Raw genomic sequence first — 22,848 nt, 5'->3', positions numbered from 1 at the left:
GCAGAAGAAACAAGAAGAGACATGTAGACACCCACGGCCAGTAAACAGGTGTGACAAAGTGATGAAAACCCAAAATATTAGGAAACACGTCACCCGCGAGACGCTTTCACAGTTTATTAGGTACAAAGAGCCAAGCGGCACTTTACAGAAAACGACAATGATTACAAGTTCTGAGAAAATATGACAGAAATATGGCCATCAGGGGTTCCTGGAACACGGAGGAGGATCACCGGATCTGGAAGAGAACAAAACAAAAAAACATCGCTTGAAAATGAACCTGGGACTCATTTCTGTGATCCGAGTGCGATTCAAACCAAAAAAACATGTTGAGCAAACATCTGGTCAAAACTTCACAATAAAAGCCACATTTCCACAGACTTTGATGATCACAAACATTGTTTTTTATTCAATTTTAGGGGGGAAAAAGGTTTAAAAATGTATTTTTGTCTAGTTGCTGCTTTAAATATTGTGTTACACTTGATATACAAAACTAAATTCTTATAACATTTCTGTAAAATGTAAAAACGTAAGGCAAATTATGTTGAATTCCCTGTGCAGTAATCTTCTTTTAAGCAAAATCTTTGATTAAATAATGTTTTTTTTACTTTAAGTTTTATTTCTGATGGCGAGCAGTTTTGTTTCAAGAAACGGATTTGTTTAATTTAGAGAAACTGAAAAGTTTTATTTGAATTCGTAAGAAAAATAAATCTAAAAATATGTAAATTCAGTTGGACTGCTGCGACGCTTAGAATAGGATGTTTTTGGATTAAAGAGAGAACAAAGATACATAGTTTAAGGTACAAAAGCTTTTTAGAGCAAAACGTGCTTATTTTAAAGACATAATATAGATTTACTGGAGCAGTACAGCAGAGTAAGAGTGTTTATAGGATTTGATTTAGTCATAAAAGAGCAGAAAATCACGGCTTCTTTATCACATAAAGCACTTTTTATTTTTAATTTGTTTAGAGGACATTTATTCCAGTGTTGTGAATCATTAGTTTTGTACACATTTACCAGAACAATAACAGGGATAACAGTATTTTAATAACTGTAATTTACTAACAAAAAATATATAACAAAGGAAAAACTTAACACGATATTTTACTTTCTACAAATGTTTTCTATTTTATTGTAGATTAAACATAAACTTCTTCCATTTTCAGTTCAAAACATCAAAGTTGATTTATTGTTTTTGTTGTATTTTTATGTATTTTAAATGTTTTTTCTTTTCTGTATTTTAAACCAGACCTGACTCTAACGTTCTAAGCCAATAAATGCATTTTGTTCTGTTGTTTTCTGCTCCGAGAATGTAAATATTCAACCATAGTGTCCTGTTTTGGATTTTTAAATCCCATTTTTCTTTTTGTTGATTGCAAAGTTAATGTTTTCCTGAAACTGAAGGTTTTGTTTACCAGGATTTTGTGCAGGAATCAAACTTCAATCTTTAGCTGTGGATGTTTATGTAGAAAGACGAGTGAAGTATGAAAGGAGAGCGGGCAGCTGGAGGAGGCCTCCCCCCACGTGCACGTCAGGGCGCTCAGACATTTTCCAACTCTCATCTCCAAACATCGTGTCAGGAGGTCTGAGCATCTGGCAGCTCCGCTCAGAAAAAAAGGCTTCGTTTGGAGCCGCTCGTCTCGGTCACGCATGCAACGGACCTGCGGCATTGTGTGAAAAATATGAACCACATTGCCTGATGAGAGTTTGTTTTCCCCAACAAACGCTTTTTCCAAAGCCGCTGTTGCCCCCAAACGCGATAAAGCATTTGAAATGTGCAACTTTAGTTTCAACAACAACAAACATTCAGGCGGTTCAAAAAGAAAAATCCTTTGACTCTGGAGAGAAAAGCCTCTTTGAATATTAAAAGTACAGTTTAAGTTGAGTTTAAACGTATTCAATCATGTTTTCATCACTTCCCGCAGTCAGGAGGAAAAAAGAGATGGTTTGAGATCAAATTTTCAGAGTCAAACGGAAAAACGACTTTAAATCTCTAACCTTTTTAATGTCATGACTATATTTTCACAGACCGGCCTGTACGAGGCTGACGTTTTTCTAGTTTCTCTTCACTTTTGTTGGTAAAGTTTATCTTAATCCTCTGAGAAATATCTTTATTCGTACACTAGCTTCTGTGTAGGAACCATTTATAATGGGATCTAGAATTTCCCTTAACCCTATAACGGTCAAAGTGGAAGCTAAAAAGAAAAATCACACGCCAACATCAACCTCGACCAACTTTTAAGGTGCAACAAATAAAAACTAACAAACAGAAACGGGAATTTTCTGAATATAATAATAAACATGAATCCACCGCTTGAACCCCCTTATCAGCAGCATCCACTAACATTAGACAGCGGGTTGCTGAATATTCTGCATTATATACATAATAAGTCCATATTTGGAGTAAGGACTCCTGGTTTTTCTCTGTTAAATGCAGCTTTCTTTTATTTTGAAGTCAAAGGCTCTTCGTCTGGTTCCTCTCTGGATCTTTTCCGCCAGAATACATTTTCTAGATACGTTTGTTTTTTATTTTACTTTGCTAGCTCGGAGGTTTCAATTTCTTAGTTGGTGAAGCCGCTTGAAGAAAGTGGTGGATGGTTTTTTGGACACGTGTCTGAGCGACTTGACGTGTGTCATTAATGATTCGGATGTGGTGGAGGAAATCCAGTCAAATCAGACTAGAGGGGGTTGAAAACAACTGTTTTAATCAGCTTTATTTTGATTTTCATAGCCTACACCAGCTGTTTTATTACAATAATATAATAATACTCTGATGAAGGACTCTAAATACAACCTCAACTGAATAAAAACACCATCCTGATGTGACCTCTGACCTCAGTTAATCATTAAGAGTTGCTGTCTGATGAGAGCATCAAAATCCTCATTTTACCCTTCAAAGCCCCCCACAACCTGACTGTTGCTACCCCCACTCGCTCCCTCAGATCCCCTTCCTGCCTTTGACTGGCTGTTCCACGACCACGTCTCATTACCAAGGGGGGGGCTCGAGCATTCAGCAGCTCTGCCCCACAACTGTGGAACTTCCTCCCCTCTGATCCACAAAATATGGACTCACTCTCTCAGTTTTCCAAACACCTCAAAACTCACCTTTTTCGTCATGCATTCAACACAGAATATTTAAGCTGCTGTTTTTAACTGTTCATTTATTTAGTGTTTAGAAGTTTTATTGTTGTATTTCTATGTTTTTACATACTTTTGTCCTGTGAGGCGACCTTGAGTGTCCAGAAAGGCGCCATAGAAATAAAATTTATTATTATTATTGTTATTATTACCTCATACCACACATTTAACATTTATAGACAGAAAAGCATGAAGCAGAAACGTGTTCTTACCGTGTATTTGTCCCATTTTTTCTCCGGATCATACGGTTCCCAGCGGCTGGCAGGAAAAATGTGCTTGTTCTTCTCGTACCAGCTCCTCAGCACCACTTTACCTGCGTGAGACTGAATTCAAAAGAGGCCAATAAGTCCTAAACCCATGTTTTATAGCCCAGGACATACACTGGCAGGACAAGATTATTCCTAATCTACACTCACTGGCCACTTCATTAGGCACACATGTCCAACTGCTGGTTGACGCAAACTTCTAATCAGTCAATCGCACGGCAGCAACTCTGCATTTAGACAGGTAGACATGGTCCAGATGATCTACTGCAGTTCAAACGGAGCATCAGAATGAGGAAGAAAGGTGATTGACATTACTCCGAATGTGAAACTGCTGATCTGCTGGGATTTTCACCTACAACCATCTCTAGAATGGTCTGGAAAAGAGCAAATATCCGGTGAGAGGCAGTTCTGTGGGCGGGAAAGCCTTGTTGATGCCAGAGGCCAGAGGAGAACGGCTAGACTGGTTCCAGCTGATAGAAAGACAACAGGAGCTCAAAGAACCACTGGTTCCAACCGAGCAGAAGAGCATCTCTGAACGCACAACACGTCCAACCGGGAGGCAGACGGGTGTCACTTCTGTCAGGAAACTGAGGCTACAATCCACAGACTCACCAAAACTGGACAATAGACGATTGAAAAAAACGTTGTCTGGTCTGACGAGTCTCCAAATTCAGATGGTAGGGTCAGAATTTGGCATCACGGTTCAGGGTGGTGGTTTCATGGTGTGTGTGGGGGGGTATTTTCTTGGCAAACTTTGGGCACCCTTAGTACCAATTAAGCATGGTTCCAACGCCACATCCTACCTGAGTATTGTTGCTGACCATGTCCATCCCTTTCTGACCACAGTGTGCCATCTTCTGATGCTACTTCCAGCAGGATAAGCTGGAATCATCTCAGAATGAGTTCTCTGGACTCAAACGGCCTCCAAAGTAACCAGATCTCAACCCGATAGATCATCTTTGGGATGTGGTGGAACCGGAGATTGAAATCATGGATGTGCAGCGGACAAATCCGCAGCAACTGCGTGATGCGGTCAAGTCGATATGGATCAAACTCTCTGAGGAACGTTTCAAGAACCTTGTTGAATCGATGCCACCAAGAATTAAGGCTGTTCTGAAGGCGAAAGGGGCTCCAACCCGGTTCTAGCAACGTGCCCCTGATAAAGTGGCTGGTGAGTTTATATATCCAAGAAAGAGTCAGTAAATATGACCCAACTTGAACTTCCCTGCGTGATTTAATGCTGAAACATTAATGATGTGTTTGGGATTAACGTAAATTCTACTTTCTGAGAAAAAGTGGATTCTTTTCTTTGACACACAGGCTTTCCAACACGTTTTTAATCTGCACCAGATGGGAAAGAAAAGATAAATGACTGTAGTATACATTTTATTTATCTTTTTGCAGTTTTCTGTGAAAGGAGCCTGGAGAAGACCTGGATTCTAAAGTGGTTCTTTGTTGTTCAATCAACAAAACTGAAAAAAGACGTAAATTGGTAAAAACGGGAAGCAGGTTTATTGATTCTTCTTGATCCGTAAGGCTAAATGAAGTTTAAAAACGTTGTATTTTGTCAAACGTCATTAAAGATCTTAAATGAGAGAATGGGATTCAAGCTGACCTGTTTTTGTCTGTACGGTTACAGTTAAGGGTTAACTGGATGGTTAACTGAAAAACCAGTTCGAGCAGCCACATTGTTCCTATTTCAAAAATATTTTGTGGTGGAAGCAAACATACACGCCAACAATCAGCAGCACGTCTGACAACATTTAAAGGCTTTTCTTTTTTACGGAGGTCCTTGAAAAGGATTTTGTTTAGCTGAACTTTAAGAAGTCGGACCAAACAACTCAGCGGGAAACTGGAGCGGACAGGTGGCTGGGAATGATTAAAACGCAGAAGGATCTAGAAACAATTTACAGCCCTCAAAAGTAGTTTAAAAGATTTAAATTAAATTTGAAGCCAAGCCACAGCGCAATTCAATTACTTAACCATAAATTTAGCTTATGTTTGTACTTGTGTAACACAAAGGGGGAGGCGGGGACATTTTCAAACACGTGTCAGTCGATTTCAAAATTTCACAAAAAAAATCAGCAAAACGCGAAGAGAGTGTCGTTCTAAATGGATTTAATGTTATTTAAAAAAATAAAGAAAAATGTTTAAATATATGTAAAAAGCTGTTTAGCTTTTATAGATCTCCAATCCAGTCCATCAACCGGCTGAATCCGTTCCCGGTTTTGGCGCTCAGGAACTGTTACAGCTTATTTCAGGTCTTTGGACGTCAAACTGTTGAGTTCTGGTCCAAACTGCTGTGCGCTGCTCCGGAGGGGATTCCTGGCAGGAGATCTCAGCGGAACAAGCAGGAACTGGGAGGCTATTATGAACTTTTGTCTTTATTGTTTTGTTTTCGTACCTGAGGTGTCGGAGGGGTGCTGTTGTTTTAAAGCAGAGTTATGAGCGCTAACACCCCGTTAACCGAACGGCGCCCTTTGTTCCACCCACAGTGGAAGCCTCGTGTTTTAGAAGCGGTTTGCTGGAAACTCTCAGCGAATGGTTGCGCCACAGGTGATTTTCCGTTGATGTTCAGTAGCAACAACTACAGCAATGTTTTTCAACCTTTTCTGAGCCACGGCACACTTTAACCTCGATAAAAATCCCGTGGCACACCAGCATCAAAAAAATAAAAATAAAAAAATAAGGAGAACTCTATACTCTGTATTGATCTACAGCTCCTCCACAATCTCACGTGCATTTTTGTGATGATTGTGGCAGAAAAAGCTGGAAGCTGCAGCTGTTTTTTCGAAAAGATGTAATAAAAGTTAAGTTAGAAGATTTAAAAACTGTTTGATGTGTGTTCGTTTTGGTTTCAAGATCTCAAAGGAAGACTCATGCGCGCTGAGACGTTGTAACTTTTTTTTTTTTTTTTTTTTTTTTTTTTCCCACAATGCGTCGAAAGCAACAAATAAAACAAACTTTAACCCAATGCCTCATGGGAGATGTAGTGAAAACAGCCTCCGAACGCAGATAGCCTCGTGTCTCTGAGCTTCATGGTTTTGTTCAATTGTTCCACGGTCTGACACCGGAGACGAGCTAAAGCTGGTATTTTTGTTGGAACTGAGCGACTTTATGAGCAGAATCAGAACAAGGAAGTGAAGACTTTTACCACTTCTGATTGGTCAGACTGATGACGTGTGATTAAGCCTCAAAGAATGATTGGTGGAGACAGTTAAAGGGGCGGGACTTTTCCGAAAACAGCTGACGCTACGGCTAAATCACGGTACCGTCATTTTTATCAAAATGTCTACAACAGAATCAAATGAACACAAAGAAAAAAGTATTTTACGATCTTTTATATTCCTAACTACTCAGTGTTTTATCAGGGCCTGTTTGGATGAACAAAGAGCTGATTTACTGGAGATGGAAAATGTTTTAGATCAGTTAATGTGTCCCACGGCACACTGGTTGAAAAACACTGGTCTACAGTAATGAAAGAATCTTAGTTTGATATAAAAATAATATTTTAGGTGTTTGCCAGCTGATACAGATGATATTCCACATCTATAAGTCACAGCCACATCGTCTTTAAGTCATGTGATCCTTTTGGCTATGCTTTTAGTGACTCTGAATATGAAATTGGACTGAGTGACCCCTCCCCCCTGTTGGTCCAAACAGGAAGGGCTCCAATAATCTAAAATCTTCCACAGAGACATAAACATCTGTTACTCAGTCATTCTATTGGTCAGAACAACCATTCTTGCTCTGATACCTTTTTTTAACCTATTCTTGCTATTCTTAATTTTTTCAAGATGTTTTTTCTTTATTGCAAATTATTCAAGTTATAAACTGACCAATCAGATGCCTCAATAAAAGTGGGTGGAGCCTGCTGGATCACACATCAAAGGTTTGAAATGTTTTGATTTTGTGTAGCCCCCCCCTTTCAAGTGGTAGGGGTGTGGACTTCGACAAGCTCACTCCAGATTTGCAAGAGTGGTTGCTATGGAAGCGTTGACTCGGAACAAATTGCTTTGAATGGCACATTGCAAAAAATGGTGACTGAATCGACTTTATTTGGTTGGAGTCGAAAGTAAACCATTTTGGTTCTGTCCACTGATACAGTCTATGGTTTGAAGATGAAAATAAAGTCCAGTATGCAGAAGAGTGCACTGTTGTAGTACCACTCTTCACCTAGAAGAGGGCACCAACTGCAACGTTAGCGCCACTGATCAATAAGGTTCTGACACAGAAGGGGCGGTGAAAACTTTTTGGCGTTGTTCGGATGCTAATGGTAGGCACTGATGACGCTGCAGAATCGAGCTGCTTGGTCTTTAAAAGCACAAACAAAAGAAAAGGTGCTTTTCAGCGCAGTCAATGAAGTCGGAAATATTCAGTTTGCTCCAAATGAATTTATATCGTAGTGCTTTAACGGTGACTCATACCAACTGGTCGCCCAAACGAATGAAGATCTTAGTATCAGAAAACCTTTGCTTTGTTTGGGTGGTATGTTGGGGGCAGTAAGACTTAAGGAGGGTGGTCTGCTAAAAAAAAAAAGTCTGAGAGCCACTGGTCTACTGGTTCGTTCTAAAATCTCTGGTGACTCCACAGTAAACCTGCATGGCATCTGTGATGACATCACGGAATGGGTGGAGTCACGGAGGCGGAGCTAGAATATTATTATTATTTCATTCAAAAATGTTGCTTTTGTTATTTTTGCAATCCCTAAAGAAGCTTGTATTGATGATTGCTAAATCTTGGTCAATAATGAAAAGCTGCCCCACCCCTTAACCCCCTGTAGCTCCGCCTATGGATGGAATCTGAATAAAATTGAGAAACTGGTCATCATGATACAACTGGATTTTTTTTCTTTAAGAGTTAATTTTTTTTGTGCCGACTTCTCTCCAAACAGAAGTTCTCACCTCATCTTTCTCCACCGTGGCGTCGTTCACCAGCCGAATGTCGTCATGGACGTCGAAGCTGAACAGCGGCCCTGAAGGCGAGGAGACACTTCAGACTAAATCCTGAAGAAACTGAACTACAATCCCATGGAAAATGTCACCATCCTGCTTCGTTAGAGAAACCGTCACAACTGGACATGTTTGGGCGTTTAGTGTTACGTGTTGTAAAGAGACGAGAGCCGCAGCACACTCCACGCAAACTCAAGAGGAGACGTGCTGACAGGAGATAATCAGACTCACCAGACTTCCCTCTGGCTTTGGTGACAATGAAGTCGTAAAAGCTGTGGTGCTGAAGGAAACACAAAGCAGAGTCGTTTACTAACACGAAGGAAACGGATCTGTTGACAGAAATGATCAGCATTCAATGTCAATGGAAAGTTTAGATGAATAATGAGAGAGAAAAACTCCAGAAGAAACAATTTAAAAAAGTTCTACATTAGTTTAGATGAAGAGAAGAACACATTTGAGCCCTTGTTGGTCTGCAGAGGTCGGATGTTTGGTTTGTCATGACGTTTGTTCACTTTCTCCAAGCATTGGTGTCTCAGAGACTCTAAATCAAACCTCTGGTTGTGTTGGTGACCTTCTCCACACAGATTTTCTAACTTTTTTCCACATATATTCAGGTATGACTCATTTTCATCCGTGGACAGTGCGGAAATTGTACCAAGTGGCCATCAGGCCTGACACGTACAGCAGGATGTCCCGCTTTTTTCCATCGACCACTGCTGCTCCTTACTGGCAGGACACACCTGCGTCAGGTAATTATCGGATGGTGGGGCGGGAATGCCTCAGAAAAGAGCAGGACACAGGTCCACAGGACTTGATCTTGACATTATTGGGCAGCTGTTTGGTTTTACTGACTGAATGTGATCCACTTCTTCAATCAAAAGTCTAAATTTTGACTGATTCATGAAAGATCAAATCCTGAACTTGGTTTCAAAATGTCAACATTGTTGATTTGCTTCTTTGTGTTCAAGTAAAACTTCCATTAAAATCAAAGGTTGTTTGTAGGAAAATTCACAAAGTCAAATAGTTTTTTCTCACAGAACCGCATTGAAGGTAAATAACACACAGGTAATTGAATCCAGACGTCCATTAAAAAAAAAAAAAAAATATGTACCCAAGCTTGTTTTCAGTTGCCATGGCAACATTATACAGGGCCCTGGTTGATCTTACAGACATTTAGATCTGGATTTAAGAAACAATTTGGGGGATTTTCTTTTTAACTTGAAGGGTTTTTATGGTTCTGAACACTTACTAAATTTTTATCAAAGCACTCATCATGGAGCATGTGGTCTTCATGCTGAGAGCTTCAACCACCAAAGTTAGTAAACATATACAGACGTTTTTAATTTCATGAAAGACAAGGAAGTCTTCCATCACCAAATGCCAAGAGCTGCGACTGTCACTCACATGTGGGATTATCAGATCTTCTTTGATGTACATCAGCTGCTCCACTCCAGCAGATCTGTGGAACAACGACAGACAGGAATCAAACTGGGTCGTCAGCATATTTTTGGCTTTTTGCAGAGTTAAGTGGAGCTCTGGTTGAGTTCTTAGAGCAGCAGGACTGGTCCTGATGGTCAAATCTGAAGACATCACCATGATCTTTCGGTCAGGAGACCGGATCAGGGCCGAAACCCACCTTAGCTCACTAAAGTCTTTCCTCAGGACCTCCAGGGCCTTCTGCAGAAAGTTCTGGATGGTGTTACCCTTCTTCATCTGAAAGAAAAAAAACACGATTCCCAAAAAGAAAACTGACGGTGGAAACATTTCTTCCTTCCAGGAGGGGAGTACTTTTCTACTTTATTACCGCTCCTACACATTACACGTCCATTACTTCACCTTGACGGTTTTCCGGTGTCCAGACCCGTCCCAGTAACTGAATGTGATTTCAATCTCCTCATCTGCAAAGGGAAACAACAGTTGCTCTGTCACACCACTGGTGCCAACATGCGTTCCTTTAATCCATTAGGAGCCACCAAAGAATGTTCTGGAGATGCAACATCCACAACCCTTCATCATTTGAGGGTTTTTACATCTGATTCATCTAAAAGCAAAGAAACATTGAATCCAAAGTGGCGCCTTGGGACTCACTCTTAATCTTTTCCTGCTTCAGCTCCCACTCCTGCCTTAGCTCCTCTCTGAGCCGGTTCTCTTCCTCCTGAAAACACAAAGGCCATCAGGAGAGTCACAGCAAAACAGAGCTGAGGTGCAGCGTCTGCAGCCGTTTGCATCCGCAGGGATCCGGGGGGTGAGGGGAAGATTGCTTTCTTTCCTGTTAAGTCTGGATGCACTGGAGTTGGGAGCTGGTTTCTGCAAAAGTACTGAAGTTTTTAAGCACGTATCTGGAAAAACGGCAAATTCACGTACAGATAATATTGAAACAAGGAGGTGCATGAGTCTGCCTGTTCCCGTTACGACAGCAACAATCAGAACTGAGTCGTCACGCATTCGATGATCAGAGAAACGCTGGTTTACACTTTTCTGTCAAACTTGGGATGAATTATTCAAAGAGTTTGTTTACATCATCTTATTTCCTACAGATGTTAAAAGCCTGTAAATGAATTACAGGCTCCTGATGGTCTTGGACAGAAAATTAGGATTGGCTTTCAAACAAGCATCTGCCTGCAGGCTTTCATTTTCCATTAAGTCTTTCTTTTTCTTTTACGCAAAATAATTGCAATTATTAAGGAAATTGCAGATAATCTGATACTGAGATATTAGATTCGCTAAAAAATCCCTTAGCCATTTATTCAGTTCAATAACACATGTATATCATGTTTATTTGGGTAAAGAAATGCAATTATTGGTCATTTCTTATATACAAGTATAATACTATTTCCTCAATGGTAAACGGCAGTCTACGATTGTCCTGGATGAGCATGTTTTAGATTTCTTATATAAAATAGATTTTTTTGTCTAATCCTGACTTTTAGACGTATTTTAAACACATTGAGAGCATCATCATTTCATTGTGTAATCAGTGACCATAAGGGAAATTCTGCTTGATTCTGAAATCAGGTGATGGTGTCAGATTATGCAGCTCAAGTGAATAATCTGACATCTCTATGAATATGATAATGTTTTGGTGGGAACGGGAGCAGAAAAACTATCCAGGTTTAGAGACCAGAATGGATGGTTTCTTAGGTTATGTGTTTATTTATTGTCATTCTGTAAAAAAACAGTTTGTATGAATCTGAAGTTTGGAGTGAATTGAAAAAAGGGGCTTGGACTCGATAAGTTACCAAAACTTTATCCAAAGCCTTTTTTGAACTTTGCATTTGGTCATTTATCAATACATTCTCCGTTTAGGAGGATTATTTTTTCATCAGTTTTAAATAAATAAATAAATTAAATAGTCATCTCCAGCTTTAGCAACAGCATGAAACATTTCGGTAAAGTTCTACATTTGGGATGAACTCAAAGCTAGAGCATAAAAAAAGTCATTTCACGTCTCCACGGAGACTCACGCCTGCTTTGGATTCTGCACCTAAAATCATTGTTTATTTGTGAGGGTTTTTGAGTCTGCAGGTTCACTTTGACAGATCATTTTTATTGTGAAGTTGAGTCATGTTCTCTGGACTTATGTCTCCTCTTAAAGGTTTCATGAAGCCACTTGTGGTGAAACTCTGATCCTGCCTGAAGGACTTCCTGGCCTCTGGTTTTCCTCGTATGCTCTGACCAGGCAGCCTAATATCCTCATGTCGCTCACCTCGCTCCTGCTAACTCCAGGAGAGGAGGTTCCAGACCCGCTTCTTCATTCCCGACTTCTAACCGCTGTCGCTTCCGTCTGACTAAACCTGTTCTCTTTCTGGTTTGGGTTTTTGCTTCCTGGGATTCAGAAGCTACTTTGGCTACACCTCCATGGTGAGGTTTCTTCTAAAATTGGTTCGTTTTCGTCATCAGAGCAGCTTTCGGTCTTTCAGTTGGCTCACCTCTCTGTCCCGATCAGGCAGGAAACTCGTGTCCACGTCTGGATTTTTACCCAACTTCTTCTTCTTCACTGGACCTTCTATGAAAACAAATCATTTGATTTGTTGGAGGGGCAAACACAGAGTTTTTTTTTAATTGGGATTCAATGTTTGAAATGTTTTAGCACCTAAAAATAGGATTAGAAACCTTTTAGAGAAAAAGAAAGTGTATTTGTTAAACTGTTATTTTTTCTGTCCCTCTCACCATCTAGCTCGTCTTCTGCCTCTTCCTCCTCACTTTCCTCCTCTTCTTCTTCAGGATTAAAGGATAAACTGGCTATCTTCCTCTTCTGTTCCTCCTTTCTCTTCCTCTCCTTCTGCTTCTCCAGTTTGCTGTGAGAGAAATAGAACCATTGAGGCATTGATTGATGACGGACAATCGTACAAATCAACACATTTTTCTTCTCTGTGAGGTTTAGAACTTCAGAAGAAGCAAAAAATGTCATCTCTACAATTGAAGTGACACAAGTCGAAACAGCTCACTAAGAAATAATAACCTGAAGCTGAGAAGCGCTAAAAGATAACAGATAAAAAAAACTGTTGCATCATCTGTTTTTCACCACAATCAACGACGGATCTGTTGAAAGAGATAATGCTGAGGAGCAAGAACACAGAGAAACATCTGGATTCTCCACGAAGCCTTAGACGACGCAGAAGAGGGACTTTTCGGAAGGCGAGTGTCCTATTTCATCTGGACAGACTTTAGATAAAAAAATATCAGAGCACCAGCCAAACATGGAGGTGGTAGTGTCATGGTGGAGCTATGACTTATGATCTTTAGCAGAACACCCTATAGGAAGATGCCCTCCTTGAGTTTCAATTTAACTCGGGTTCTGCAGCAAAACGACAACCAGAAACTGGATTATATATGATACGATAACCGTCACCATCACCGCGGTGATGCAGTAATTAGTTCTTACTGTTATTTGTTAATAAAGAATACTGCGTTGTAATTGTATTCATTTGCGACGCGGCCGCCAGGGGATTTTGTGTTTCGCTGGGGGGGGGGGGGGTTGTTAACCACGACACCCCGCCTACACCTCTAGTCAGTATGATAAATATATAATAAAAAAAAGTAATTAAAAAACACAACAAAACCAGCAAATTCTCCTTTACAGTACATTAAAGGCTCATCTTGAAGGAATAAATTATCATAAAAAGTTCTATATATTATTTTGTCAATTTAAAATGTAAAGCTTGCATTTTACACAAATAATTAAGCAAAATATTTCAAGGCTTCAAGACTTCAGTTTGATCCTTCCAGGTTACTATCAATAGTGACCTAAAATTATGTTTATCTAGTATTTTATTAGCTGAAATATTCCTCTGAACTGAAATATTATAAGAAATAACTTATTTAATAAGATAACTATAAAGTATGTTCCATAACAGATTAGATTGTGGATTTTTTTCTTTTAAAGTTAAATTACTGTTTCTCAGTCAGTTTAAGGTAAACTCTTAAAAAATATATTGATTTTGTTTGTTTACGTTTTAAAAGCTGGTTTTGCTCCAAGTGTTTAGCGCCCTCTTGTGGAAGTAGACAGAGATACACGTATGTGAATTACAACCATTAAAGGGTTTATTTCAGACACAATCAAAACATGAGGGGGGAAAAACAGCGTCTTTACTCACAGCTGGAGCTCTTTGGACTGCTCCTTCTTAGCCAGCTGTTTCTCCCTCTCCTTCACCAGCGCCTCCTGTTTGGCCTTCATGTCATTTAGCGTCACCAGACCTAACAAAATAAAAAATAAAAAAATAAACAGGACACCGAGGAGCTTCACAACTGCTGTTCGTTTCAAAAACTCCGAAAAGGACTGCAAAGACACGAACCAACGGTGCTGGACTTCAGCTCAGCCTCCACGGCGTCGTAATGAGCAGAGAACTTCTTGTCGATGTTGGCCTTCACCATGTTGTCCTGCAAAGAGAGTTTTGGTGGGAAGGCAAAAATGTGAATATTCAAAGGTGAAATCAGCTTAATTAATTAAATACTGTGCATTTTTGATGGGTTTCTTTTGCTTTTTAGTTCTATTTAAAGGCAAGTGTGAGGTACATGTGTGGGTTGAGCCATGAAGAACTTTTGGATCTCCTCCGACCAGCAGTTTTCTCTACTGTCAACTCATTTTGGTGGGTTTGAAGAATAAAGTTTAAAGATGAAAAACTTGCCGGTGATTTAGAAATGCATTAAACAGCAGCTCAACCAGCCTGCACATCCTCCTCATCGGGCTCACAAGTCTTTGCTCCCCATTAAGGCCCACATTATCACACTGCCTCCGCCAACAGATGTTACTCTATCACTCTCTCCTGACCAGAGAACCTGCTGAACTCCCAACATGGAGGAAAAGAGTCAGAGAGAAGCATCACTCTGGACTTAGCATCATTACCACCTGACTGATGACACGGCCAAACGAGCTTTACCGTTTTTTAATATGAGCGTATCATATAAACATTGTTGAAAACATTTTTATGTAATTCATATTAATAATATAATAAAAAACTAATTTCTCTGAGGATTCTGGGATAGATCATTTGAAAGTGTGTATCGGTAATCATTTTTACACATTTAATAAATCAATTTAAGTAATGAAGACACAAATAACATCAAAGCAGACGAGTTTATAAATTCCTACACAGGAAAGTGACTTTAACAGCAGCTTATACTTTTTAGGATGACACGGTGAGGATCTGTTGACTTTTTTCAAGCTTTACTGAGAAACAATTACATAACAACTGTTTACTGGACTTACGCCTTTTAGCGCAGTCTAAGAACAGATTTGTGAGAAGGTGACCTCCTTTAGTGGGAGTTTAAACACCGAAGATGTAAAAGTGACGGACCTCTGCTATCTTCTGCTTCAGTTGCTCGAGCTGTTCTCGCTCTTTCTCCCGCTTCTTCATCAGTTGCATGGCTCTTCCAGCCTCGCTAGCGGCTCCTTTGTACTGCGCCATTTTCCACCTGAAGTTTGAGGTTTCCTCCGAGAAAAAAAACTCACAAACAAGAGGCTTAGAAGCGAGGTTTAATCAAAAAGTGACAGAGTTTTCCAGAGCTTCAAAACACTGCGGGTTCCCCAACAACAAAAATGGCCGCCGCGCAGGCGCAGTCCCAAATGTTGCCTTCACGTATTTGAGAAAAATTGGAATTATGATTTACACTTCTCACAACAGACACACAAGAAGTGTTGTAAATATCTGGATTATTTAAAAAAACAAACAAACATGTTTTTGATTGTGTTACCAAAATCGTCTAATTGTATACTCAAATGTAAATTAAAAAACAAACTGAATAAGAGATGCCGAATAGGTAAAGTAATTTGTGATCAGAACATTAAAAATGTAAACATATTTTTCTGCTTTATTTTTTTTATCTGGTTTAACTTTATTTTAGTAAATTGATTGAAACAATCAAATGAGTGTTAGAAAACAAAAATGACAACCTAGTTTAGGCTGGATCTTTAATTTTAAATGAAGAGTATTTTTTTAAACTTTATTGTTCAAAACAAATAGAACAAATATGTATGACAGGAACAACAGTCATAACGAGAATGTCAGGGGATGGTACATGTATTACATAAGAAATATTACAGTAACAGATTGCTATGCATTGAAAATATTCAAAGACAGACAGTTTTCATAAATATGTATGGCCTTTTTGTTTAAGCCATTAGAGATAGTATGTAAATAAGATTCTAATTCATTAATTATTACAGGGGAAAAAAGTTGCAATAAGGAAAAATTTGATTTGTGAATATGAAATTTACCAAATATTATAATTAGATTAATTGCCAATTTTATTTTTGATCTTATATTTTTTTTGTGTAGGCCAAATATGATATGTTCAAATATCATCTGATATTGTGAATCTAATTTGTAATTTATAAAATGTGCACAATCTTTCCAAAATTTTTTAGTAGTATTACAGTTCCAAAATATGTGACTGATTGTTCCTGGGTGTTCTTTACAAAAGGTACATGGGGTCAATAGTCTTCTTATATCTGAACATGTATTGATTAGTGGGATAGATTCTATGTAGGAGTTTGTAGGGGACGTCTCTCATCTTGTTATTAAGTAATAATTTCTGATGCAGGGTCCAAACATTTTCCAGGGCGAGTCAGGAATAAACTTTCTCCAATAAAAAACAGTAGAGGAAACAGAAACAACATTTTGCTGAAACACGTGTGATCTTGTTATTTTTTCGGGCACAGTTGATTCAAGATTTTCCAACAGTGGTGTCACTTAGAGACATGAAGGAAATATTTGCATCAAGTGTAGTATTTTTAAAGAGTTCACAGGTTTCAGTAGTGACAGCATCAAAAACAGTGGCATACTCTTATAGGAGGAACAGCAAGGTTGTATATAAGGTTAAATTCCTCATATCTAAGTAATTGACCATTGTGGTTAAAGAGCTGACCCACCAGTAGGATATTACTGTCAAACCAATTATTGTAAAATGAAGATTTGTTCTTGTAGAGGATATATCTGTTATTCCAAATAAAAACTGGGATTTTGTCGATATTATAATCACAAAGCAGAAGAAAATGGAGACCACCTACTTTAGCAAACATGTGATGAGGGAAAAGATTCCAAATGGAGAGTGGATTTTTTAAAATATGACTTAATCCAGTTTATTTTAAAAGTATTATTTAAAGTAGTAAAATCAAGAAAATTTAGACCTCCTTTTTCATAGGAGTTCATTAATACAGATTTTTTTAAATACGGTTTTTCCAGATGAAGTTTAACAACATTTGGTCAAAAGATTTAAGAGTCTGATTGTCCAGGTGAAGAGACAGAGCGGAGTAAGTAAGTCCAGAAATCCCCTCTGCTTTGGAAATGAAGAGTAAAAAGGGGGTTTGAAACGGTGTAGGTGTAGGTACCACAACCATTCGGCCTTCAATAACCGTTCGGGGTCCTTCGAGTAGTGCTGACGTCACAGCAGGCCGAATAGTCATGGTACCTACAACGGTCAACTTTTTGACACGAACGGGCGTTTATTAAAGTATACTGAATTCAACTCTAAACACAATCTGGTTTTGACTCCTAAAGAATATGCCATTGTGTTTGATGCTGTTTCCAAAGAAATATGCCAAATGTTTAAAACAACTGCTACGAATGAAGAAATGCCCCCTATGGATGCAACTGACACCCCCACAGGAAAAATTTGTTTTACCCCTACCCACAAGAATAACAACAAAAAAATACGTGTGTTGTTTTAAAAGGATGTCATTTCTGTACCGTGTACTAAAACCTACTGGAGATGTTTTGTTCCCGACAGTATCTGGAGGAAAGGCTGGAGTGTGACCCAAAAATTTATGATAAATAATAAAATGAAAGAAGTTTCTTTTAAAATAATTCACAAAATTTACCCCACCAATCAATTCATGCTAAAATACATTAAAACAATTGATCCTACTTGTACTTTTTGCAAAGAATATCCAGAAACAATTAACCATGTTTTTTGGAATTGTACTATTATTATTATTAGAAATCACCCCAACTTTACTCTGAAGTTTGAATATATAATTTTTGGCTTTCATAATAAAAACTTGGACTCAAATAAAAAACTCATAATTAATCTTATTATTATTTTTGGCAAATTTTAAATTCATAAATGTAAATTTTCTTCATCTTCTATTTTTTCCCCTGTTTTAATCAAAAAAATTTAAATGTATATTGGTAACATCTCCAAGAGTCTTAATCAAAAAGCTGTATTTCTGTATGAAAGTTCCAGAAACCTGAATGTTTTTATGAAAAATGTATATATGTACTCCCCTGGCATATCTGAAGTTTATTTTGTAAAATTGTGTTTTGTATTGTACTTCCGTTTTATACAATAAAGTTAAAAAAAATGTTCGGAGCAAAAATAAATAAATAAAAAAAATTAAAAAAACCTACAACGGTCAAGAAAATAGGCAATACAACCTTAATGTTGTTTGAAACGATAGATAGAGAGAGTAATTAATTTTTAATTTCAACGGAAAAACGTTGTCTTCTCAGTTATGTTTACTGAGGTACAACGATTAAAAAACGGGCAGTGCGTATTTTGTCTGAACCGGAATTTTCTACTCGTAACCATGGTGAGCAAACGGAACCATGGTAACGCAGCTGTTGTCACTTTGTTTTACTGAGTGTAAATAACTTTTTCAGTCAATGGTTTGGTTCGATCATCTCTACGGCTTTGAAACGACCCTGACAACGTACAAAATTGCGGACCTGCTGTTCGTAACTGTTGGTATGCCGGAATTTTAAGAAACATGCACTTCCGGTTTCAAGCAAGGTCGATTCTTAATTGTTTACGCTTTCAAATGTAAAGTTTTTCTTTATTTATTTGACGAATAAAAACAAAAACTCAATCCACCAGGGTTACGTTTTTTAAAAAAAGACTGATATAATGCAAATGCTTGATTTTTTTGTGTGTCTAAATTTTGGTTTATAAATCATAATTAGAAAATAAAACTTATTGTATTTGATTGTTTGTGTTGTTAAAAAGAAACTTAAAATACCAACAATGTACATGGGCTTTGTATATTTTTACTTAGGCCTACACTACATTATTTTTTGAATGTTGCAAAAAAAATTTATGAGAACAATTTCTGCACGCTTTGCACATTACAGGAGAAATAAAGCTTAATTATTTCAAGTTCATATTTTTACTATAGGAACTTCATTTTTACTTTCAAAACACATGAGAAACTCCCACATGAGCAACAATCGGTCATACGGTGTCCTTGCTCTCAGGTTTGTCCTTTCTTGTCAGTGTTATGATGATCTGACTGCAGCAGAGCGCGAGTGACACACAGAACGGAGACACAACGACATCTACTGCACACAAACACAAAGATCGCAGGCATGGAATGAAGAGGCTGCTCAGCTGAATGCAAGGAACCAGAAACCTGCAGCAGAAAGCACACAAGAGCATCACCGTTAAACCTGCAGATCAATGCTGTTCTTTAGAATCAATGTTGTTTCATGAATAATTTTAAGTTAATTCACACATAAACCATTAAGACCATCTCAAAGACAAAAAGAAAACAGAATTACAAACCAAAGCTTGAATAAAAATCATCATATTTTCTTTTTAAAACATGAAAATAAAAAAAGAGATATAGGTAAAAAGAAGTTAAAGACTAACAGTTGTGTGTGAGCAAATATGAATGCAGACATACTAAAACAGTGTGACCTGAACAATTTAAATGCAGTTTCTTTCTTCCGCCTTAATGCATCTTTATAAAATTAGTTTATTTTAAAGAATCAAAGCGGACATTTAGAGTCTAAAAAAGAAAAACTGTCAGAGAATAAAAGAGAAAAATAGAAACATGTATGCATTATTTAAAATAATGAATTTAAGTATTTTTTTATTCCATCTTTCTATGTCAAACAATGAAAATATTAGAATTGTTTATAATTTTTCACAATTTTTTTTACAGAGTTTTTAAGTCATATTTGTATTTAATTTTTTAAAATGTCGTTTTAAATACACGTATCTTTAGTTTACTGAGTCTGTAAAAGGACCATCTTAGCTTTAACCCGCTCTTAGAAACCCGGAGTCTCCTTTGCTGTCACTAAACTGAAGAGTTGTCCACCAAATCAGAGATTTTCCAGATGTGCACCGTAGGTTTTTGTTAAGACAGAAAGTGCTTCTCTTCACACACCTGAAGGATGATAAATCAGTTAATCATGGAGAATAAGGAGTCACATCAGGCTAAGTAACTGTAAAAAGTTTAACTCCAGGATAGAGAGGGGCACTTTCAGATGCCAATAGTCACCCTCAATAGAAATGTCTGTTTTTGTGAATGAAAAACGTTTAATCTGATGAAATTATACTTAAAAAACTTCCACAGAGAGGACAGGTAAACTGGCTTTGGCTCAAAATCCTGAAGATCTCAACAATTATTACTTTAGTTGATTTGGGTTTTAAAAGTCTGTGTTCTCATATTTACCAAAAAATTCAATCATGATCATGGTTTTTTACAGGAATCGTTTTTTGCAGGTTTTACAAAGAACGGAGGGTTTTTCTCCTGAGAGCTTTGTCAGGTTAACTGCTGAGTTTCAAAGAACCCACCAGACCCGCAGGCTGGCGAGAACAGCCACGGAAAGGCCGCACACGAAAGCCATGGGGACGGCGAGCAGCAACGTCAGGCAGCGGTACGTCCAGACGCGTGTCCGCTCAAAGCCGCAGACACTGACGGTCCACACTGCAGCCGTGCTGTGAGGAGCTGTGGGCTCTGATAGGACGTCACTGACCTCCACCTGGAACAATCAGACGGAACACAGCAGGAGTCTCAGACAACAACAGGCTGGGCTGCATTTGTTTGGGTATCAAACTACAAACATCTGAACCAAAGATTAAAAACAGTTAAAATGGAAGAATCATTGCAGCAGCCTAAAAACATTAAAAACCAGTAGAGTCAGCTGCTTACGGAAGAGGATTAGGGCCACAGAGAAAGAAAGAAAAAGGGCATAGAAAATTCTGACTTTTTTCTCAGTATTCTGATTTTTTGACATAATTAAAGTCAGAATTCTGAGATTAAAGTCAGAATTTTCGAGGCCCTTTTTTTTCTTTCTCCGTGGCCCTAATCCTCTTCCGTAGGTGCTCCCTTTCAAACATGTATCCCTATTTTCTATAATGCTTATTAACACGTTTGAAAGAAAATTGAATGAAGAAACAACATTTGAAAAGAAATCTGAAATAGAAATCCAAATCGTTGTTTTAGTCCAAACTTTCAGTCTAAACTTAAACCGTTTAAATAAAGTTTATATCAATCAACTGTTTCATTAGGAGAGGTAAAGAACACCTCGTTAAAACTTTATTGAAGAGGAAACAACCTCTCATAAATGCATTTATTATTATAAATCATTTAGATCAATACAAAGTTTATTTCCAAGACACAAAAACCGCTCCACCACGACCCCAACAAGCAACAAACTGTAGAAATGCAGTAAAGGATTTTGAATGGGACCCACGAATGAGCAGATCTAGAGGGGGAAAAAAAATGTCGACCTTTAGATGTTTGTTGATGCCTTTTGGGTCTCTGCTGACAGAACAGGTGGGAGTGGGAGGAGCTTGTTCTGCAGGAGGGGTTGGAGGTTTCGGGGTTGAAGCTTTGGAGGCAAATTCCGGAGGGGGAGGAGGAGTGTTTATCTGTTCTTCATCACTGTCGTCAATTTTACACTCCACCAAGCAGTCGTCTCTCACCATCATCATCTTTTCTGCTGTCAAGACATAGAAAGTTTGAGGATCCAAATGCAAGCAACTGAATCAGAACGGAGAGGAGAAAAAAAACGACATGGCGTGAGGAAAAGCGTTCCTTTTGGAAGCAAACCCGTTGAATTGGGGGGGCTCCACAGTCTTTTTACTGTGATGAGGGACATCCTGGAGCCCTGCTTGGTACAGTCTTCTACAGACAACCATAAAAAGGCAGGATGGGAGCATATGGGAAGTAACTATTGGGTGAGGGGCGTCCCTTTGACCCTCTCAAAACAGGCAGGAGTAAGGGGTCGCGGAGATGCTACTCATGTTGTTCGGTCACCCTTTTTGTTGCCTCATCCTTCATGTTTGGCACATTTGAGGAAATCCATAATTTAGTTCAGATTCTTCTGGTGAATGGTGGCAGATTCTGGGGCTGCAATGAAATCCACTACAGGAATCTCTGTAGTGAATTTAGCCCTTTGCTAAAACCTCTCTTCCGGGGTGTGAAAGATCCCTGTCTTCACACATTTTCCTTTTCTGTAGTTTCATTTCATGAGGGCTTCTCTGCTGCATGCTTCCTGCTCTGCATTTCCTTGTCCCTTTGTCAAGCCGTGTTTAGTTTTTATGGCTCCTTTTTCCCTGCATCCACTCTCAAGGAAAACTGCAGGAAATTGGAGCATCTGCTTTTATAAAACCAATAAAAACTTGTAAAATGGGGAGTCTGGGAACCAGAGTTTCATGGACACGCCTTCTACCTGGTCATCAAACACCAAAAATGTTTGATGCCTAAATCTGTACTCTACAGCTGTTTCAGTTTCTGTGTAAAGCATGCAGGCGAGCTGGGGGACCAACAGGCTGAAACCGATCAGAACCCACCCGACTCACCAAAAGGGGGATTTTAATCCTGTATAAGTAATAGAGTCTTGCAGAAAGACGGGGCAGAGTTGGTAGCGCTAATCTGGAACGTCCCTGAGGGCAGCTGAGCAGCTTATTCTCAGCGTCCCGCAGAACTGACATGGCATGGACACCATTCACAGTGTTTGACACTGACTTTGAGCGGCACAAGTGCTAATTTGGGGCAGTGCCTCCCTTTTTTTTTGAGCATGTGGGGGTCTGTCTTGGTTGGCGGTGGTAGGGGGTTATTTTAGGAGGGGTGGATGAGTCTGATAGATCACATTACAGCTGCTGCATCACTGCATAAACTCAATATTAGGAATTGAAAGTTGGGCGAAATCGGAACATCACTTTCACGATCATTTTTGGTTTGTTCTATCTTACAGATGTGACCAAATTCAAGAAAATCAAACCAAAACCATAAACAAATAAATAAATAAAAAGTAAATAAATGGACT

The 22,848-nt window shown here is 38.6% G+C and overlaps 2 protein-coding genes across 3 annotated transcripts; both read right to left on the bottom strand.

Annotated features, from left to right (window-relative positions):
• Positions 1-100: 100 nt before the first annotated feature.
• fam50a (family with sequence similarity 50 member A) lies at positions 101-15,430 on the bottom strand. Its single transcript, XM_004070285.4, has 13 exons — positions 15,151-15,430; positions 14,149-14,233; positions 13,951-14,050; positions 12,524-12,651; positions 12,283-12,359; positions 10,442-10,508; positions 10,190-10,251; positions 9,990-10,066; positions 9,758-9,812; positions 8,585-8,633; positions 8,306-8,376; positions 3,348-3,458; positions 101-235 (listed from the first exon to the last, which is right to left on the bottom strand). Exons 1-13 carry the CDS (start codon positions 15,259-15,261, stop codon positions 227-229), a joined length of 1,002 nt encoding a protein of 333 aa, XP_004070333.1. The 5' UTR covers positions 15,262-15,430; the 3' UTR covers positions 101-226.
• A 641-nt stretch (positions 15,431-16,071) lies between these two features.
• On the bottom strand, positions 16,072-22,518 carry cav4b (caveolin 4b). 2 transcript variants are annotated; one of them, XM_011476761.4, is made up of 4 exons: positions 22,382-22,518; positions 21,308-21,519; positions 20,369-20,556; positions 16,072-19,199 (listed from the first exon to the last, which is right to left on the bottom strand). In XM_011476761.4, exons 2-4 carry the CDS (start codon positions 21,509-21,511, stop codon positions 19,022-19,024), a joined length of 570 nt encoding a protein of 189 aa, XP_011475063.1. In that variant the 5' UTR covers positions 21,512-21,519; positions 22,382-22,518; the 3' UTR covers positions 16,072-19,021. The 2 variants fall into 2 exon arrangements, with proteins under 2 accessions (XP_011475063.1, XP_004070611.2); XM_004070563.5 differs by having other exon boundaries at positions 21,308-21,516; positions 22,382-22,515.
• Between the last annotated feature and the right edge of the window lie 330 nt (positions 22,519-22,848).

The sequence above is a fragment of the Oryzias latipes genome, chromosome 7 (assembly GCF_053564925.1).
Source record: "Oryzias latipes strain Hd-rR chromosome 7, Olatipes_Hd-rR_3.1".
Classification (NCBI taxonomy): Eukaryota; Metazoa; Chordata; class Actinopteri; order Beloniformes; family Adrianichthyidae; genus Oryzias; species Oryzias latipes.
This window is presented reverse-complemented; position numbering and strand designations above follow the sequence as displayed.